General features: G+C 40.7%; 1 protein-coding gene across 1 annotated transcript in view; it reads right to left on the reverse strand.

Moving 5' to 3' along the window:
• Positions 1–17,232, reverse strand: part of mgmt (O-6-methylguanine-DNA methyltransferase) — a 173,879-nt gene that overhangs the window by 144,038 nt on the left and 12,609 nt on the right. Inside the window, exons 2-3 of the mRNA XM_089011696.1 lie at positions 8,706–8,869; positions 1,222–1,361 (exon numbers count right to left, since the gene is read on the reverse strand). Coding sequence (XP_088867822.1) covers positions 1,222–1,361; positions 8,706–8,869 — 304 coding nt within the window. The remainder of the gene's footprint in view (positions 1–1,221; positions 1,362–8,705; positions 8,870–17,232) is intronic.

Consider the following 17,232-nt stretch of genomic DNA (forward strand, 5'->3'; position numbering starts at 1 on the left):
CGGGCTCTCGTCCCCACAAAAAAAAGGGGGCGGGGGGCTAGTCTACCTACAGTGATACCTTGGCTTACGAACTTAATTGGTTCCCAGACAGAGTGTGTAAGGCGAAAAGTGTGTATCACAAAAAATAATTTCCCATAGGAAACCATTAAAATGAGAATAATCCGTTCCCAGGTCCCCATCAAACATAATTTCACTTTAACTTTCTAATTTTCTAAGCCTCAAAACTACAAAAAATATACCTTCTTTTATGTATAATAAATGTGCTATGGTATTATAATTAAAGAAATAAACTGTACAGTACAATAAAGTCGTTTGATTTACCTTTTTATTTACCTACCTACCATTTTCTTTTTTGGAGAATGGCTTCACTCTCTCTCTCTCTCTCTGTCTGTAAACCCCTCCCTCACTGCTGCGTTCTTGACGAATCACGTGGCTTTAATCGACGACTGGGGGTGGGTAATAGAGGACCAAAACAAGTCGGCTGCCATTTTCTTATTCGGAGAATGGGCTCATTCGCGAACGACACATCACTCATTGTGGCAGCTCCGTGTGTATCCAGAAAAATAGTTCGGACAAATAACTAGGTATGTGGTTAAATAAATAAATATTTTAATAAATATACAAATAAATGAATACATAAAACTAAAAAATAATAATAATAATAATAAAATGAAAGAAAAATGAATACATGAATAAATGAATGAATAATTCTAAATCATCCCGATCATCACACATTAAAAAAAGCAAAAATAAATAACTAAATAAAAAAACAAACTAAATAACTAAAAAAGTAAATATTTAAAGGAATAAATATATAAAAATCAATAAAAAGGTATGTGGATAAATAAATATATATTTGAATTAATATACAAATAAATGAATAAATCAAACTAAATAAAATATAAAAAATAAAGAAAAATATATTAAAAAAATGAATACATGAATAAATGAATGAATAATTCCAAATCATCCTGATCAACACACATTAAAAAAAGCCAAAATAAATAAACAACTAAATAAATAAAAAAGTAATTATCTAGAGGAATAAACTAACTAACTAAACTAATAAATAGTTATGCAGATTAATAAATAAATATTAAAATAAATATCTAAATAAATGAATACATAAACACAGGGATAAATAAAACGAAATAAAAAAAGAAATGAAAAATAAAATGAATGAACGAATGAATGAATGAGAAGCCCGTCAATCATACGTACCGGGTTCTTCCTCATGGCCCCGCCCACTGCCCGAGCAGCTCTGGAGTTTCCCGCCATCTCCGCTAAGCGTTTGTAAGAAACCGTCTCCCCGATTTTCACGTCCCTGAACAGGACGTTCAGCACGCGGCTGGTGAACGTGTCTGTAAGAAAGAGAAGAGAAGGGGGGGAGAAAAGGGGAGTGTGTGAAGAGCTGATTTCCCTCATTTCATCGAACAAAGTGACAGTTGACATGAGACGAGCACGGAAATAAGCACTCGGAGCAACACGGATGGCTGCACGTCAGTACACAAAGCAAAAAGTTTGACACATTCATCAAGGTTTAATTTGCCGTCACCCGTTTCCCAGCTAAATACGCGCAAGTCGCTCCATTTGACCTTAGCACTTGTAATAATACGGTACAGTAGCTGATGTGAGAAAATTATTTCCATGGCAGGAGAGGAGGAGGCGAAGTGGGGGAGGGGAAATCTAGGTTATGCACTAAAAGGTCACAGCTAAAATTAAAAAAGTTGCCTCCTTCATTTAAAAGGATTAAGAGAGGCCAAAAAAGACGGCAAATCTGCTCTAGATTTTTAATAATAATCATTTGAATGTTACGTAGCATTTGTGGCGGCGGGATGACTTGGAGGTTAATCAGACCAATTTGTCCTTTTAATTGCTTTCTATTCACAGTCGATTCATTATATCATCCTTCGCTTAAATGGCGGAATTCTTCAAATCATCCGCGGCTTAACCGGTCACATTAACAGCTTTGATTTCATTAGCGCGTTAGCGTTAGCTTTATCGACAGTGATACCTCGGTTTACGAACCCCTTGGCTTACGAACTTTTCGGTTTACGAACGTTAAATTTATGAACATTTTACCTTGGCATACAAACTTTTTTGGGGATACACACAGAGCTGCCTCAATGAATGGGTTGGTTTGGTATGGTTCTAACAACAACATGGCAGCCAGCTTGATTTGGTCCTCAATTTCCCCACCCCCAGTCTTTGGTTAAAGCCACGTGATTGGTCAAGAACGCAGCCGTGAGGGGAGGTGGTTTAAACATTAAAGAGACAGGCAGACGACAGAGAGTGACAAAATGGATAGAAAACAGTGACATTTGGACTTATTTCAACTTTGATATTTCAAAGGCAGGGTGTAGACTGCAAGGTTAAACTATCCAATCAATCAGAAAACCTTTATTCGTCCAACAATCAGGCTCCACAAATAACCCGCACAAGCCATCTGTACACTTGATGCTAAAAGCTATCAACCTAGCTAAACAGAACGCAATTGATGAGGAACTAGGTAAAATTATCGCAGAGAAAGCACCTACAAGGGATCATTCCTCAAGATGGTGAAAGAAGAAGGCTACGTTCCTCATCAAGTCTTTAATGCTGATGAAAGCGGCCACTCCATTCCATCAAGCCATCAACGACCATCACAAAGCTAAATAAAACGACTATTATACAGTACAGCGGAATCATGGGAACGGATTATTGTCATTTTAATGGTTTCCTATGGGAAATGAATTTTTGGGATACACACTTTCCGCCTTACACACTCTGTCTGGGAACCAATTAAGTTCGTAAGCAAAGGTATCACTGTACTTTTCTTTCTTCGTTTTAGCGATGGAAGTGATGACAAGGTGTGTTTGTCTAGGCTGATAATAAAAAAAAGATGTGAAGCGGGGAAGGGGAAATACATTTAAAAAAAAAATACTTGAGATGCTCCGACGCCGCCGCGCTTTTGTAGCGACACTTTGAGAACACGACGCGTTGAAACAATGGTCTCGTTATCGAAAGGAGCTGAACTTTGTCTGGTGTACACACGCCGCCGCGCGTACTCAGTCATGAAAATTCAATTAGTGATCTCCCATTCTCTCTCATTTCTATGGTCGAAGGGAGGGAGCACATGACAAGTGACGGCGGAGGACAAACCAAACGCACCCCCCCCCCCCCCGCCTTTAAATTGGCATTGTGTGAAAACATGTCACCCCCCCCCCCCCCCGTCTCACTTCTACAGAGTGAACATCCGTTACTCCCCAGGCTCCGTCGGCTACCTCGAAGTCACTCTCCGCTCCACAAAGCCACGGCGACGAGGCAATTTGCCTAAACTGGGGGGAATAAGCGTAAAATCTAAAGGGGATACATTTGATTGATGCGCACCCATGTGACTTCTTTGTCTCCAACGAGGCCCGTAGGTACTGTTTAATAATTTTTCAGGTAATAATCACGCTGTCAACGAGATGACGGGCTCTTACGGAGACGGAGTCGTTGTTATGATGAGGGAAGATACCCCCCCCCCCCCTCGTCCCCGCCACGGTATGAAACTAAGTCAGTTTTGACCCCATATGATGCGCGTATTGATCTCGCTCTGTCACGCTGATGTGCACGCCGACACTTTGCCCAGATTTTAACGGGTGACAAATCCCGCGTCGACGCCACCCAAAGTTGACGTTTGGGCCTCAAATGCAGCAACAAGCATTATATTTAGCGTGTTTTCCCATGTATAAGGCGCAAGACGAAAGTATAATAAATAATAAAGCAGATACAACCTAACTAGATAATAAATAGCTAATAGATAGCCAGCTAGCTAGCTAGCTATCCATTCAGATAGCTAATTAAAGCAAATAGATAGCTATCTACCTAGATAACTAAATATTAGATAGCTAATAGATAACTAATAAATAGCTAGCCAGCCATCAGCCAGCCGGCTAGATAGCTAATATACAGCAAACAGCTAGCTATCTAGAGAGCCAGCTAGATAGTCAGCAAGATAGCTAATAGATAGCAAATAAATAGCTAGCTAGATAGCCAGCTAAATAGCCAACTAGCTAACAAATAGGTAGCTAGACATTCAGCTAATAGATAGCTGGCTAGATACCCAGCTTGAGAGCTAATAGATAGCAAATAGATAGCTAGCCAGCCATCAGTCAGCCAACTAGACAGACACCTACATAGCTAATAGATAGCAAATAGATAGCCAGCTAGATAGTCAGCAAGATAGCTAGTAGATAGCAATTAAATAGCTAGCTAGATAGCACTGAGCAAATAGCTAGCTAGCTAGATTTCCAGCCAGATAGCTAGTAGATAGCAAATAAATAGCAAGATAGCTAACTAGATAATAGATAGCTAATAGATAGATAAAAGATAGCTATCCAGCCATCAGCCAGCCAGCTAGGTGGTAGTCTAGCAGATAGCTAATATAGATAGCAAAAAGATAGCTAGCTAGATAGCTAGCCAGCTAGTTAATTCTTAAATGATACGGGCCATTGTCAACTTATCGGATTGATTCGCTCCTTATTTTGTATATGAAAGCAATTTAGCCGAATTGTAGCATGCTCACGATTGATTGAGCGGGATGACAGTCACCTCGTCACGCGTTCGAGAGACAAAAAAAAAAAAATCCAAAATAAATCGACAATGGCGGGAAACGCAGCTAGCTCATTATCCTTTGGCGTCTAATGGGAGGGAAGACTTTGACTCCCAGTCAAAGTGTCTCTCGAGTCTTGAGGGATGGACGCGTTTGAAGGCTGACGGAAAGGGGGGAGGTTGATGATTCTCTGATTATTCGATATTCTGAAAACGTTCATTTCCCTAATTCCTCTCCACATCACAGGGGCCGAGGCCTGGTGAGCGTCTCATCTCGCCCTGCCATGAGCGCAGGGGGATCAGAGGAGGGGGTGGAGGGGGGCTCCTGGAGGAACGTAGTCATTTGGGCTTTGAAGAGCACCCCCCCCCCCCTGAACCCCACCATCACAACCAAGCTCCCGTAGCCCCCTTTCCCAGCGCGTTCTCCGCGCCGCTTACCGAGACTAAGATCCTCTCGTCTGTTACATATGGATGTATAATTAATGAGATAAGAATATGCATCGTTTTAAGAACCTACGACGGTGTCTGTATTTTCCTGGCGGTGGTGTGCGGGCGGGCGGGGGCGTAGGATCGAGGGGTGGGTGTGTGCGGGGGGGTGGGGGGGGTACGCACTCGCCATTGTGAGTACCTCAGAGGAGCCGAGTCGGCGTGTGATGTTTGCGTCTGACAATCAAGTCAAGACGCGGCGGAAAGCAGCCACCTCGGCGCGTCGGCTGCTTTCATGTCACCTCGGCGGCTCAGGTAGACGTTGACAGCTAATATGAAAAGTGGCTTGTTTTGTCACCGACGTGTAAATAAACATGGCAACACTTCAAGCGGAGGTCACAACTCAATATTACATGACGAGTGTCGCGAAAGATGGCTGCCGCGTCGAGGCTTCGGCGCCAGATAAGCGAGGACGACAAAGTTGGTTGTCGCCCGTTGTGATGACCTGATTAAACTTGTTGTTTTGAGTGCGCTTGCTTTCTTCCTTGATGAGCCAAAGCTTCATCTTCGTGAATGAACAAACATACCTCCATCATCCTCCCTCAAAAGACAAATATCATACTTTCCGTACGTAATAGCTGCCCTTATAAATGATTACAATTCCCATATAAATGTGGCAGTACATTATTAGAAATGATAAAATCAACGTTAAAAATAAGGGGAAAACATAAATTGACAGCTATGCGAACCGTCAATGAAATACATACAGTGATACCTTGGCTTACAAACTTAATTGGTTCCCAAACAGAGTGTAAAGCGAAGTGTGTATCCCAAAAAATAATTTCCCATAGGAAACCATTAAAATGAGAATAATCCGTTCCCAGGTCCCCTTAAAATCTAATTTTCTCCTTTCTAATTCTCTAAGGCTTCAAACTACACAAAATATACCTTATTTTATTTTAAATATACATTTTTTTCTACAGTATTATAATTAAAGAAATAAACTACTAAAGTGGTTTTATTGACCTTTGTGATGAACTTAATTGGTTCCCAAACAGAGTGTGTAAGGCGAAAAGTGTGTATCCCAAAAGTTTATTTCCCATTGGAAAACTTTAAAATGAAAATAATCCGTTCCCAGGTCCCTGTAAAACCTAATTTTCAACTTTCTAATTGTCTAAGCCTTAAAACTACACAACATATACCTTATTTTATATATAAAAAAATGTGCTATGGTATTATAATTAAAGAAATAAACTGTACAGTATAAGAAAGTCATTTTATTTAGCTTTGTGATGGTCGTTGATGCCTTGATGCAATGGAGTGGCCGGTTTCCTCAACATTAAATACTTGATGCGGAATGTAGCCCTTGGTGCTTTCTCTTCGATAATTTTACCTTGTTCCTCATCAATTATGTTCTGTTTAGCTGGGCTGATAGCTTTTTGTATCAAGTGTACAGAAGACTTGTGTGGGTCATTTGTGGGGCCTGATTGATGGGAATTTTAACCTTGCAGTCTACAATGGCTGCCTTTAGAGCAGCTCCTGTATTTTGTTTTTCTACTTCTTCCTTTCCTCTTACTTTGACAACTTTGCTGCTGTGAAATGTAAATTTCTGCACTGCGAGACTAATCAAGGCTAATTCAGTCCAATGAATGAATGAATGAATGAATGAATGAATGAATGAAGAAAAAGGGGTCCTGACCTGTTGCGGCTCAATATGACTTCACATATAAGGCGCACCGGATAAGGTGCAGGGTCATCTTTTGAGGAAAATGAAGGCTTTTGGATGCGCCTTATGGTGCGGAAAATACAGTACTCTCGATGCAAACATTTACCTTCTTTTTTTAAATTAACACGAGCCACCACCGTGAGTAATCCCCCCCGCCCCCATCCCTAAAAACAGTATTTACCAAGCCCCCAAAACAACAAGCGAGGGAGGCGAGCTGCAACGTGGCACAATCACCTATTCAGATCAGGTACTAATGAAGAATTCCATCTATCCTGAAATTTAATTAAAACCCCAAAGACTTGAGATGAGATGCGATTTGAAAGAGCCCCGGGGCTGGTACACAAGCACTTGGTGGCAAAGGGAATCGCACTGAAAGGTGATATCGTAATTGGTCCTGATGTATTTCTGTATTGCCTTCGCGGGAACGTGGGACTACGTCGCTGTATATGGGCGTGTTGGTGTGGGTGGGGGGACGGCGTAGGAGGGGGTGTCTCGACGGACTACCTGCTCATTGAAAATGCCATCACTCAAGCACTGCGGGTCTGCATGAAATTAGAAGGAAAGCGAGGCCTGATTGCGAAGGAAGGCAGACAATTGTTAAATGCATATATTAGAGGGATTTTACACCGCCACCCCACCCCACCGCACCCACCACCCAACCCCGTGTGTACAAGGAGCACTTTGGTGTCCAAAAAATGGCTTATAAGGGGGGCAGCACTGTTTGCTACCATTCATTCATTCATTCATTCGTTGGATTGGATGAACCTTTGTTAGTCTGGCAGGGGAAAAATTGACATTTCACAGCAGCAAAGTGGTGAAAGTAAGAGGAAAGGAAGATGTAGAAAAACAAAATACAAGAGGTGCTGTAAAGGCAGTCACTCTCGCCGCGCCATTTTGAAGTCAAAACAACAACAAAAATAAATAATGTGACACAACACAAAAGACAGACAGGTGTTCAATCTTATTCATTCGTACATTCATTTTATTACTTCTTTTTTTCTTTATTTTGATTTTTTTATTTTTTTATTTTTTGTATTGTGTACTTTTTGGTATTTTTTTTGTATTTATTTGGTATTTATTTGGTATTTATTTGGTATTTTTTTGTATGGTTTAGTATTTTTTGTATTGTTTTGTACATTTTTGTATTTTATTTTGTATTTTTTGGTATTGTTTTGTATTTCTTGGTAGTGTTTTGAATTGTTTTGTATTTTTTTAATTTTTTCGTATTTCCTTGGTATTTCTTTGGTATTTTTTTGGCATTGTTTTGTTTTGTATTATTTGGTATTGTTTTTTTATTTGTTGTAATTTATTTTCTATTTTTTGTATTTATTTGGTATTTTTAATGTTTTGTATTATTGTTATTTCTTTGGTATTTTGTTTTATTTTATTTTATTGTTTTGTTTTGTATTGTATTATTTTGTATTATTTTGGATTGTTTTGTATTGTTTTGTATTGTTTTGTATTTTGTAAACATTTTTTGTATTTATTTGGTATTTTTTGGGGGTACTTTATTTTGTTTTATTTTATTTTATTTTTGTACCGCATTCATTTCAAGGGCCGACGTGGTTCCCCGCCGCTGACAAAAAGCTCATTCAAACTTGACCGCCATTCACACGTTCTCATTAAATCGGCAGAGTAAGGGGGTGGGGTTTAAGGGGGGTTCGAAGTAAAAAAAAAAAAAGCACTTCCTGCCTGAAAATGTCAAGAAGTGGAATTCGATCAGTTTCAAAGAATGTGCCAAGAATCATGGGAAAGCTTGCCAAGACTAACACGCATGCTAAGCGCCGCCGCAGATTACTGAACCAAGTTACAGCTGCATGTTCTGCACCCCCCCCCCCCCTTACTCTCTCACAGCTATAAAATACTTCATTCTAAACACATAGCGGCAGTGAGTGTAAGTGATGTAAGTGACAATTAAGAGTGAAAGGCTGATCCCTGCCTGGCCCAATGGCTCTGCAAATATTTATCCATGACAAACCTGCTTGGAGGGCGGGATGGTGAAAGGCGGGCGGCGGGAGACTCCCAGCGCTGCGCGGATCGGCAAAGTACGCCTGGAGCCATTCCACGCAACGCCGCAACTCGGGGCTCGTTTCCGTCCAGCCGCAGTTGACCGGGCGGACGCTCGGAGGGGGTTCGCCGCTTCTGAGGGGAGAACAGGTAAAAAAGGGGGCGCTGTCAGAGGAGCATTCCAGTTTGAGCCTGCGTTAAAATGCGCCACAAGGGTGTAACTGGACGCCCGACGGGCGGGTGGGGTGTGGATGACATAATTTACGGAGTGAAATGGAAGTTGTGATGAGGGACATGGGCGAGTACAACGTTACACTCTTTCGCTGTCACTCTACTTCACGTGAAGAATAAAAATGAAGAAAAAAACGAGCTGAAAGAAAAGTAAAGACATTCAAGCGGTCATTTGGAACGCGGGATATTTGAACCGACAACGATTTTCACACGTACGTCTCGTTTGACCTTTCATCCGGAGGGAATCGACGGTTCAAGTCATACGTCGGTCATGGGAAACTTTGTGTTCTTATAGGCCTTTTTCAAGGAGTTGATTGATTTCAGATTTTGACCCCCCCCCCCAAAAAAAAAAAAAAAACTTTACCTAGGAACTTTTTATGGCTTTTAACTCATTCACTGCCAGACAATGTGCAAAAAAAATGTGTCCACTCCAGTGCCAGGGTTTTTGTCGTGGTCATCCAAAGAATATTCAATTTTAGGACTACATAAACATTCAATTCAGTTTGAGGGACAAAAGTGCTTGGCGTGAAGGAGAATTTCAACTCGGGTTGAGAGTTCATGACAAGAATGAATGTATTATTATTATTATTATTGTTATTTATTTTTTTTCGGGTGGGCCAGAGCCGCACTGGTGAGCACGGCGCTGCAGATGGACGCGCATTTTAGCATCTTAGCTTGGAGGAATTTTCCGACGGCATCGCTTAACAGCTGAATTTCTCTCCACCGCCACCGCCTCTGCTGCTGACCACCCCCTAGGTCAACGTGAGCGGACTGACCCATATTTGACACTTAAAGACCCTACTGGGAAGTACGTCTCGCTCTCTTTCAACCCCCAAACCCCCCCCCCCCTCCCCCCGTCCATGCATTACGGCAAAGTGGACCTCAAGCTGTGATGCGGATCTTAAGAGCGTGGCGGCCAATTCCATTAACTGGTGTAAGGCGCTTGTAAATAAATAATGTCACCATTTAAGTGCCTCTCTTTCAAAATTGGCTTATCCTGTACGGTATTAATAATGGACATTTACTTTGTTAAACACACGTCGCGTGACCCCCCCGAAGACCGCCATCCTCGCCCTTTGACAAAGTGTCTTTACATTAAGGTGCGAAGCGTCTTCTCACCTCTGCGAAGGAAGGAGGCTTAAAGGACAACCGACACCTCCGCACAAGTTGCGTCTATAATTTGTAAAATGACTTCAAATGACTTCTACTGAGCGCATGTTATAAAGATTCCACCGCATATAGCTAAATTTTACGTTTTAAGACCCGTGCTGAATATTCCGGAAGTCCTGTTTTCGAGTTGATGACGATGCCCTCAGTGATGTCACGGAGGGAACGCCCCTGACCTTGAAAGTGACACACAATGCATTTTGGGTACTTTTTTTCGTCTGAAAACACAGTGTTGATCGCAAAATTAGAAGGAAAACTACATAGCTAGCTAGAGAGCTAGATAGCTAGATAGCTAGGTAGACAGATAGCTAGATAGATAACAGACAGACAAATAAATAGCTAGCTAGATAGCTACAGTAGATAGGGAGATTGATAGCAAGATTGATAGCTATATAGTTAGATAGATAGCTAGATAGATGGAGAGCTAGTATAACAGCTAGCTATATAGCTGGCTTGATAGATAGCTAGATAGATAACAGACAGACAAATAAATAGTAAGCTAGATAGCTACAGTAGATAGGGAGATTGATAGCTATATAGATAGATAGATGGGTAGCTATAATAATAGCTAGCTAGATAGCTAGCTGGATAGATAACAGGCAGACAAATAAATAAATAGTTAGCTAGATAGCTACAGTAGATAGGGAAATTGATAGCTAGATTGATAGCTATATAGCTAGATAGCTGGGTAGCTAGAATAATAGCTAGCTAGCTAGATAGCTAGATAGATAACAGACAAATAAATACATAGCTACCTAGATAGCTACATTAGATAGGGAGATTGATAGCAAGACTGGCAGCTAGATAGCTGGGTAGCTAGAATAATAGCTAGCTATATAGCTAGCTAGATACATATCAGACAGAAAAATAAATAAATACAGATTTGATGTCACAGATCATGATTGTCATTTGTTATTTAAATGTTTTTAATGTTTTATACATTCTGACTCTCCACTGAAAAAAAAGCTATTTATCAGGTTTGTGATAATTACAAAGACGAGGGGGGGGGGGGGGCTAGCATCTTCCTGCTTTGAACAGGAAACCTCTCTTCCCCGTTAATTTGGGTCAAACAAAGAATATGACTCGAGGGCAGAATCAACCATGTTTGGTGCTGATCCAAACAGGGATTGATTGGCAGAGAAACTCCCATGTTCCACTCGTGGCATTCTCCTAATTGACGCCGGATGCCAACCTTTCGCGTTCGTCCGCCATTGAGCATTTCCGCTTGGTAACATTTGCGGCCGTGCGCTGAAAAGCCTCCCGGGTGTCGTTGAGCGGCGGTTGTAAATACAGTCCGAGGTGCGGATAACTCTCATTTCGACAAGAAACCGCGTGGCGGTTTAGAGGTGGAAACTCGCGGAGGTCCCGCCGGCGGGGGTCTTGCGCTAGAGACCCTTTCAAACAATGGCCGCACGTGGCTCGTGGCAATCTCTAGTCGCCATGGGTGAGTGCCCAGCCAGCTCCTACTTGTTATTGTCTCTCTTTTTTAACCCCCCCCGCCCTCACCATTTCTCTATCCTCTCACTGCAACTCTTTCGCTTCTATAATAATAATAATAATAATAATAATATATTTAATTTCTAAGCGCCTTTCAAAACTCTCAAGGACATTTTACAGTCACATATTTTTTTTTGTGCGGGTGAGCAGCAGCAGCCATTCGCACCAGCGTTCACTCTACACTAAAGTAACACAGCAGCAGATGGCTAGGTAGCTGGCTAGGTATCTAGCTAGCTAGCTAGATACATAAATAAAGAAAATGCATACATAAATAAAACAAATAAATAAAATACATAGATCAATATGTAAATATCTAAATAGATATGTAGCTAGCTAGGTAGCCGGCAAGGTCACTGCCTAGCTAGGTATCTCGGGAGCTTGTTAGCTAGATACATAAATAAATAAAATACATAAACAAAACAAATAAATAAAATACATAGATCAATATATAAATAGATCGGTAGCTGGCTAGGTCGCTGGCAAGCTGGGTATCTAGGGAGCTAGCTAGCTAGATACATAAATAAATAAAATACATAAACAAATAAATAAATACATAACAAAACAAATAAATAAAATACATAGATCAATATATAAATCTATAAATAGATAGGTAGCCGGCAAGGTCGCTGGATAGCTAGATATCTAGGGAGCTAGCTAGCTAGATACATAAACAAATACATAAAAAATAACATAAATAAATACATAAACAAAACAAATAAATAAAATACATAGATTAAGATATAAATATATAGGTAGTTAACTCGGTAGCCGGCCAGGTCGGCCTGGCTAGCTAGGTATCTAGGGAGCTAGCTAGCTAGATACATAAACAAACAAATAAATAAAATACATACATAAATAAATACATAAACAAATAAATAAAATACCCCACACCTTCCATCACCTTCTCTTTCTCCCTGCAAGGATCTTCAGGCCACCTTTCTGTAAACCCCCACGCCCACCGACACCCACCACTCCATCAACACCACATCCTCTATACCTCCCCCCCCCCCCTTACTGCGAGAGGATGTTCCAGCCACTGCACACTGACAGCTCGGGGATATTGTGTGTGGAAATGTTCCTGCTGGACCCGCAGGCCCTTACAATCTAACGGACAAAGGCGAGCGCACCTTTGCTTAAGGCGCGTCACCTTTGACCCCACCCGCCCGCCCTTCCCTGGTTCACACTTCACACTTGTCACCATGGTTAATTCCAACATACCACCGCCTTCTTCAAAAAGACCAAACATCTTCTCTCGGACATTCATTCCCTCCCCGCCCTCGGTTTCAAGATACAGGCGTGAGTGATACAACATTGACAGTGGTAAAAGTTAATGCAATGCAGCACATGTTATGGCTGGTAAACAAGAGCTAAATAAATAAATAAGAGGAGGAGGGGGTATGTAAGAACAACAAGAGTGGAGTTGAAGTCTGTCACCTCCAGGTGCGACGAGGGGATTGTTTAGAAAGAGCACGAGGGCAGCCGAGATGTATGTTCAGCGCAAGGCAACATTTCCACGGTCCTCCGCGACTCCTAAATTACGCCACGCTTGCGAGCGCAACAACGTTGCGGATTGTGAAACTACACGTCGGGGATGTCATCATCGGCTTGTCTTAATTGCTCGTAAAACGCAGGGGAAAAAAAATAAAATTAATAAATAACCAAATAAATAAATAAATAAAAATACAGTGGCATCAGATAGCGGTTTAATTCATGATTGCGTTGCTGCACCGTGTCTTGACTCAAAAGTGCCGCCATGTTTGTTGATTTTATTTTGGCGGATTTACAAGTGGGCTTAAGATCCATGGACAGTGATACCTCAGCTTAATCGATTCCCAGAAATTGTATGTAAGGCGAAAAGTTCATCTTCCAAACAGTTATTTCCAATAAGAAACCATTAAAATGAGAATAATCCGTTCCCAGGTCCCCATAAAATATTATTTTCTCTGAAATAAGCCTCAAGACTACACAAAATATACCTTATTTTACGTATAATAAATGTGCTATTGTATATAGCACATGAACATCACTGTACTTGACTGACAAACTATAATGTATGTCAATATAAACATATCTTGACCAAATAAATAAAACACATCTTGACCTTTCTCGTCATCCGTGAAATTGTTCAACAGAGAATGTACAGTATTCCGCTAGTTACTGTTAGCAATGCACATCTAATATTGAAGAGCATTAAAGAAAAAAAAAAGCGAGTAAAAAGTTCATTCTGAACTTTTCAATTGGTGACATGACCCGGATCGGACAGGTCATTGGGCCATAGGTCACATTTGGTTGTACTGTTTGTCACGACAGAGATTTGGAATTATGCGTTTCTACTTCCTGGTTGCTAGCAAGCTGTCTGGTCACTTGTGATTATAAGACGTTATCGTAAACGATTGGCAAATATTTGCGCGTTAATATGAAGAGTGCACAAAGTGCAACGGAAACTTTGCGGTGTATGAATTGATTTTTAAAAATGCACAGACTGAGTATTTATTTTCCGTTTTTGGCTCTTTGTCCACATGTAGGGTCAAGGAAAAAAATACCCTCCCCCACCCCAAACTCCAACCCACAAAAAATACAATAATTGCTTCCAAAGCGCTACTCCGGGCGCACGTTTTGATTCAGACAAAGAAAAAAAAAAATCTTGATCTAATACAAGTCTTGCGGCTAGTTATCATATTTTGACTCCATCACAGGTAATAACAAATAATTCAGGGGTAGCCAGGATGCGGCGCGCACTAAAAAAGAATATTTCCCTTGATAGCAGATTGCGATTCCAGAAAATTTTTCTAATATTGTGCTCCTGTCACAATCAATTTCCAATTACCATAAATCATTGCGCCGCAAAGTGGGAGTCATTTGGAGCGCTGCTTATTTCCTAATATAAAGAATGAATTGCGCATTTGTATAATATTCGACGGTTATTTTATTCATCCAAGAGGAAGCAATCAAATGGAGACAAAAAAAATGAAGAAGGAGGAACTTGTTGACTTTAAATTTGCTTGAAACTTGGCAGTTATGGAGAGAAAAAAAATTATAGTTATAAAAATACAACTTACTCACCTGTATAAACTGTACTGTTAGCAAAAAGAAGATTGGATGGACCTTTATTCGTCTCGCGGTAGAGACATTTACGTTTCACTGCAGCAAAGTTATGAAAGGAAGAGGAAAGGAAAGAAAGAAGTAGAAAAACATGAGCATCCACCCACGCATCAATTTTTAGTATTAACATTATTATTATTTACAGTATTAACTGTCTAGTTAGATATCTACTGTATTAGCTAGCTTTATATCTATTTGAGTTACTTCCGGGTTGAGTGAACGCTGGTGCGTGTGGCTGCGACTGCTCACCCACAGAAAAACTTGCCCCGTGACTGTAAAGTGACCTTGAGAGTTTTGAAAGGCGCTGACAAATGAAATGTATTATTTTTATTAGTATTTTTATTTGTATTTTTGTTTGTATTTTTATTTGTATTATAATTTGTTTTATTATTTGTTTATTTTGTTTTTTTAATTTTTTTATTCTCTTTATTTATTTATTTTTATTTGCATTCTTTGTATTGTTTTTATTTGTATTTTTTGCTTTTTTTTTTGTATTTTTGTATTATTTGTATCTTTTTATCTTTATCATCCTTATTATTATTATTATTATTATATTTGCCAATTTACTCCATTGCACTTTGAGACCTCCACTTGTAAGTCTTCAGTCAGACTTTTTCTATCGGGGAGGGGAGGGGGTGGTCAGGATGAAACAGGTTCGCCACAACATCTAATTGAAAGGAATCTGGCCAAGGGTGTAATGGTGTCTTGCGCAAAAAAAAAGGGTGGAGAGAAAGAGAAAGAGGGAAAAAAAACCCCGAAACTCATGCCTCCATCCCATGAAGCGTGATGGCGCTCATCCTAACTCGATCGGCTGTCACTTTTGACACAGCCTGCCAGGGTTCTCCTTCACCGATCATGGGTAACATGGCGGGTCAGAGGATGAAATAGAAAAGGCCAAACCCGCTCCCGATATTTTCCCCCGGCCTTATAACGGCACAGACTTAAACTCGGAGACGTCAAGGACTCAAGAGAGCATGAAAAAAGCCGAAAATGACTGTCTAACAACAACAAAAAAAAGGCAGCGGGTGCGGTGGGGTGGTGGGGAAAACACAGCACGTCTCTATGAATGTCAAGATCCTGACGGCTGGCGATACAATCGTAAGCCACTCGCTCAATGCGGCTTGTTGGACCGTTTGAGGATCATTCAGATGGCGATCTCGCCGCCGCATTAAAGTCAAGAGCCTTCCGAGTGGCTGGCAAAGGGGGGGGGGTTAAAGAATGCTTCCTTGTTGTCCTCTGTGGGCGCCAAGTTCTATTTTGCCGGGTTGGACAGACAACCGGAGCAGGATAAACGTCTCTCTAGATAGCAGACTCCTCCTTATTAGCGAGCGACCTAGCGCGATGCATAAAAGGTGATGGCGGCAGGTGTGCATGGAGGCGGGGGTCAACACAGCACATGACAATTAGGCCTTCTCCCAGGCAATTACAGTCATACCTCAGTTTATCAACGCTTTAGCTCACGAGCTTTTCGCCTTACGAACGTTAAATTTGCGAGAATATAATCTTGGCATACAAACTATTTTTCGGAGCGCCACCGTGAGTGATGTGTCGTTCGCGAACGAGCCGGTTCTTGGAGCTCCTAACAAAATGGCAGCCAGCTTTTTCTTCCCCTCTATTCCCCGCCCCCAGTCTTCGGTTAAAGCCGCATGTGATTGGCCAAGATCCGTGGTTAAGGAGGGAGGAGACAAACGCAGCAAGGAGGGGGTTACGGAAACAGAAACACACACACACGAAAGGGAGACGACAGAGCTTGAAACAAAAAAAAAGTGAAAACAAATACAAAAGTGAAATGGTGACAACATGGATAGAAAATACAGTGAAATTTGGACTCGTTTTAACTTTATTGATAGTTCAAAGGCAGAGTATAGACTGCAAGGTTAAAATATCCCATCAAACAGGCTCCACAAATAACCTGCACAAGCCATCTGTATAATTTGAAGAGAACCTACAACCAAGGGAACCAGTTATTAATGAAGTTTCTAGTGTGTCTGTTGCTGTTGTAATATCACAAAGTCCAAGATGAACAACCCAGAGCTCCTTGAGACACTTTATGCAAAAAGCTATCCATTCCATCAAGCCATCAACGACCATCACAAAGGTCAATAAAACGACTTTATTATACAGTACAGTTTATTTCTTTAATTATAACACCATAGCACATTTATTATACATAAAATAAGGTATATTGTGTGTAGTTTTAAGGCTTATTTCATTGAAAATTATGTTTTATAGGGAGCTGGGAACGGATTATTCTAATTTTAATGGTTTCCAATGGAAAATTAATGTTTGGAATACACAGAGAAAGCACCTACAAGGGATCATTCCTCAAGATGGTGAAAGAAGAAGGCTACGTTACTCATCAAGTGTTTAATGCTGATGAAAGCGGCCACTCCATTCCATCAAGCCATCAACGACCATCACAAAGGTAAATAAAACCACTTTATTATACAGTATAGTTTATTTCTTTAATTATAACACCATAGGACATTTATTATACATAA

Source organism: Hippocampus bargibanti, linkage group LG13, assembly GCF_051943395.1.
Source record: "Hippocampus bargibanti isolate YZ-2025 linkage group LG13, ASM5194339v1, whole genome shotgun sequence".
Taxonomy (NCBI): Eukaryota; Metazoa; Chordata; class Actinopteri; order Syngnathiformes; family Syngnathidae; genus Hippocampus; species Hippocampus bargibanti.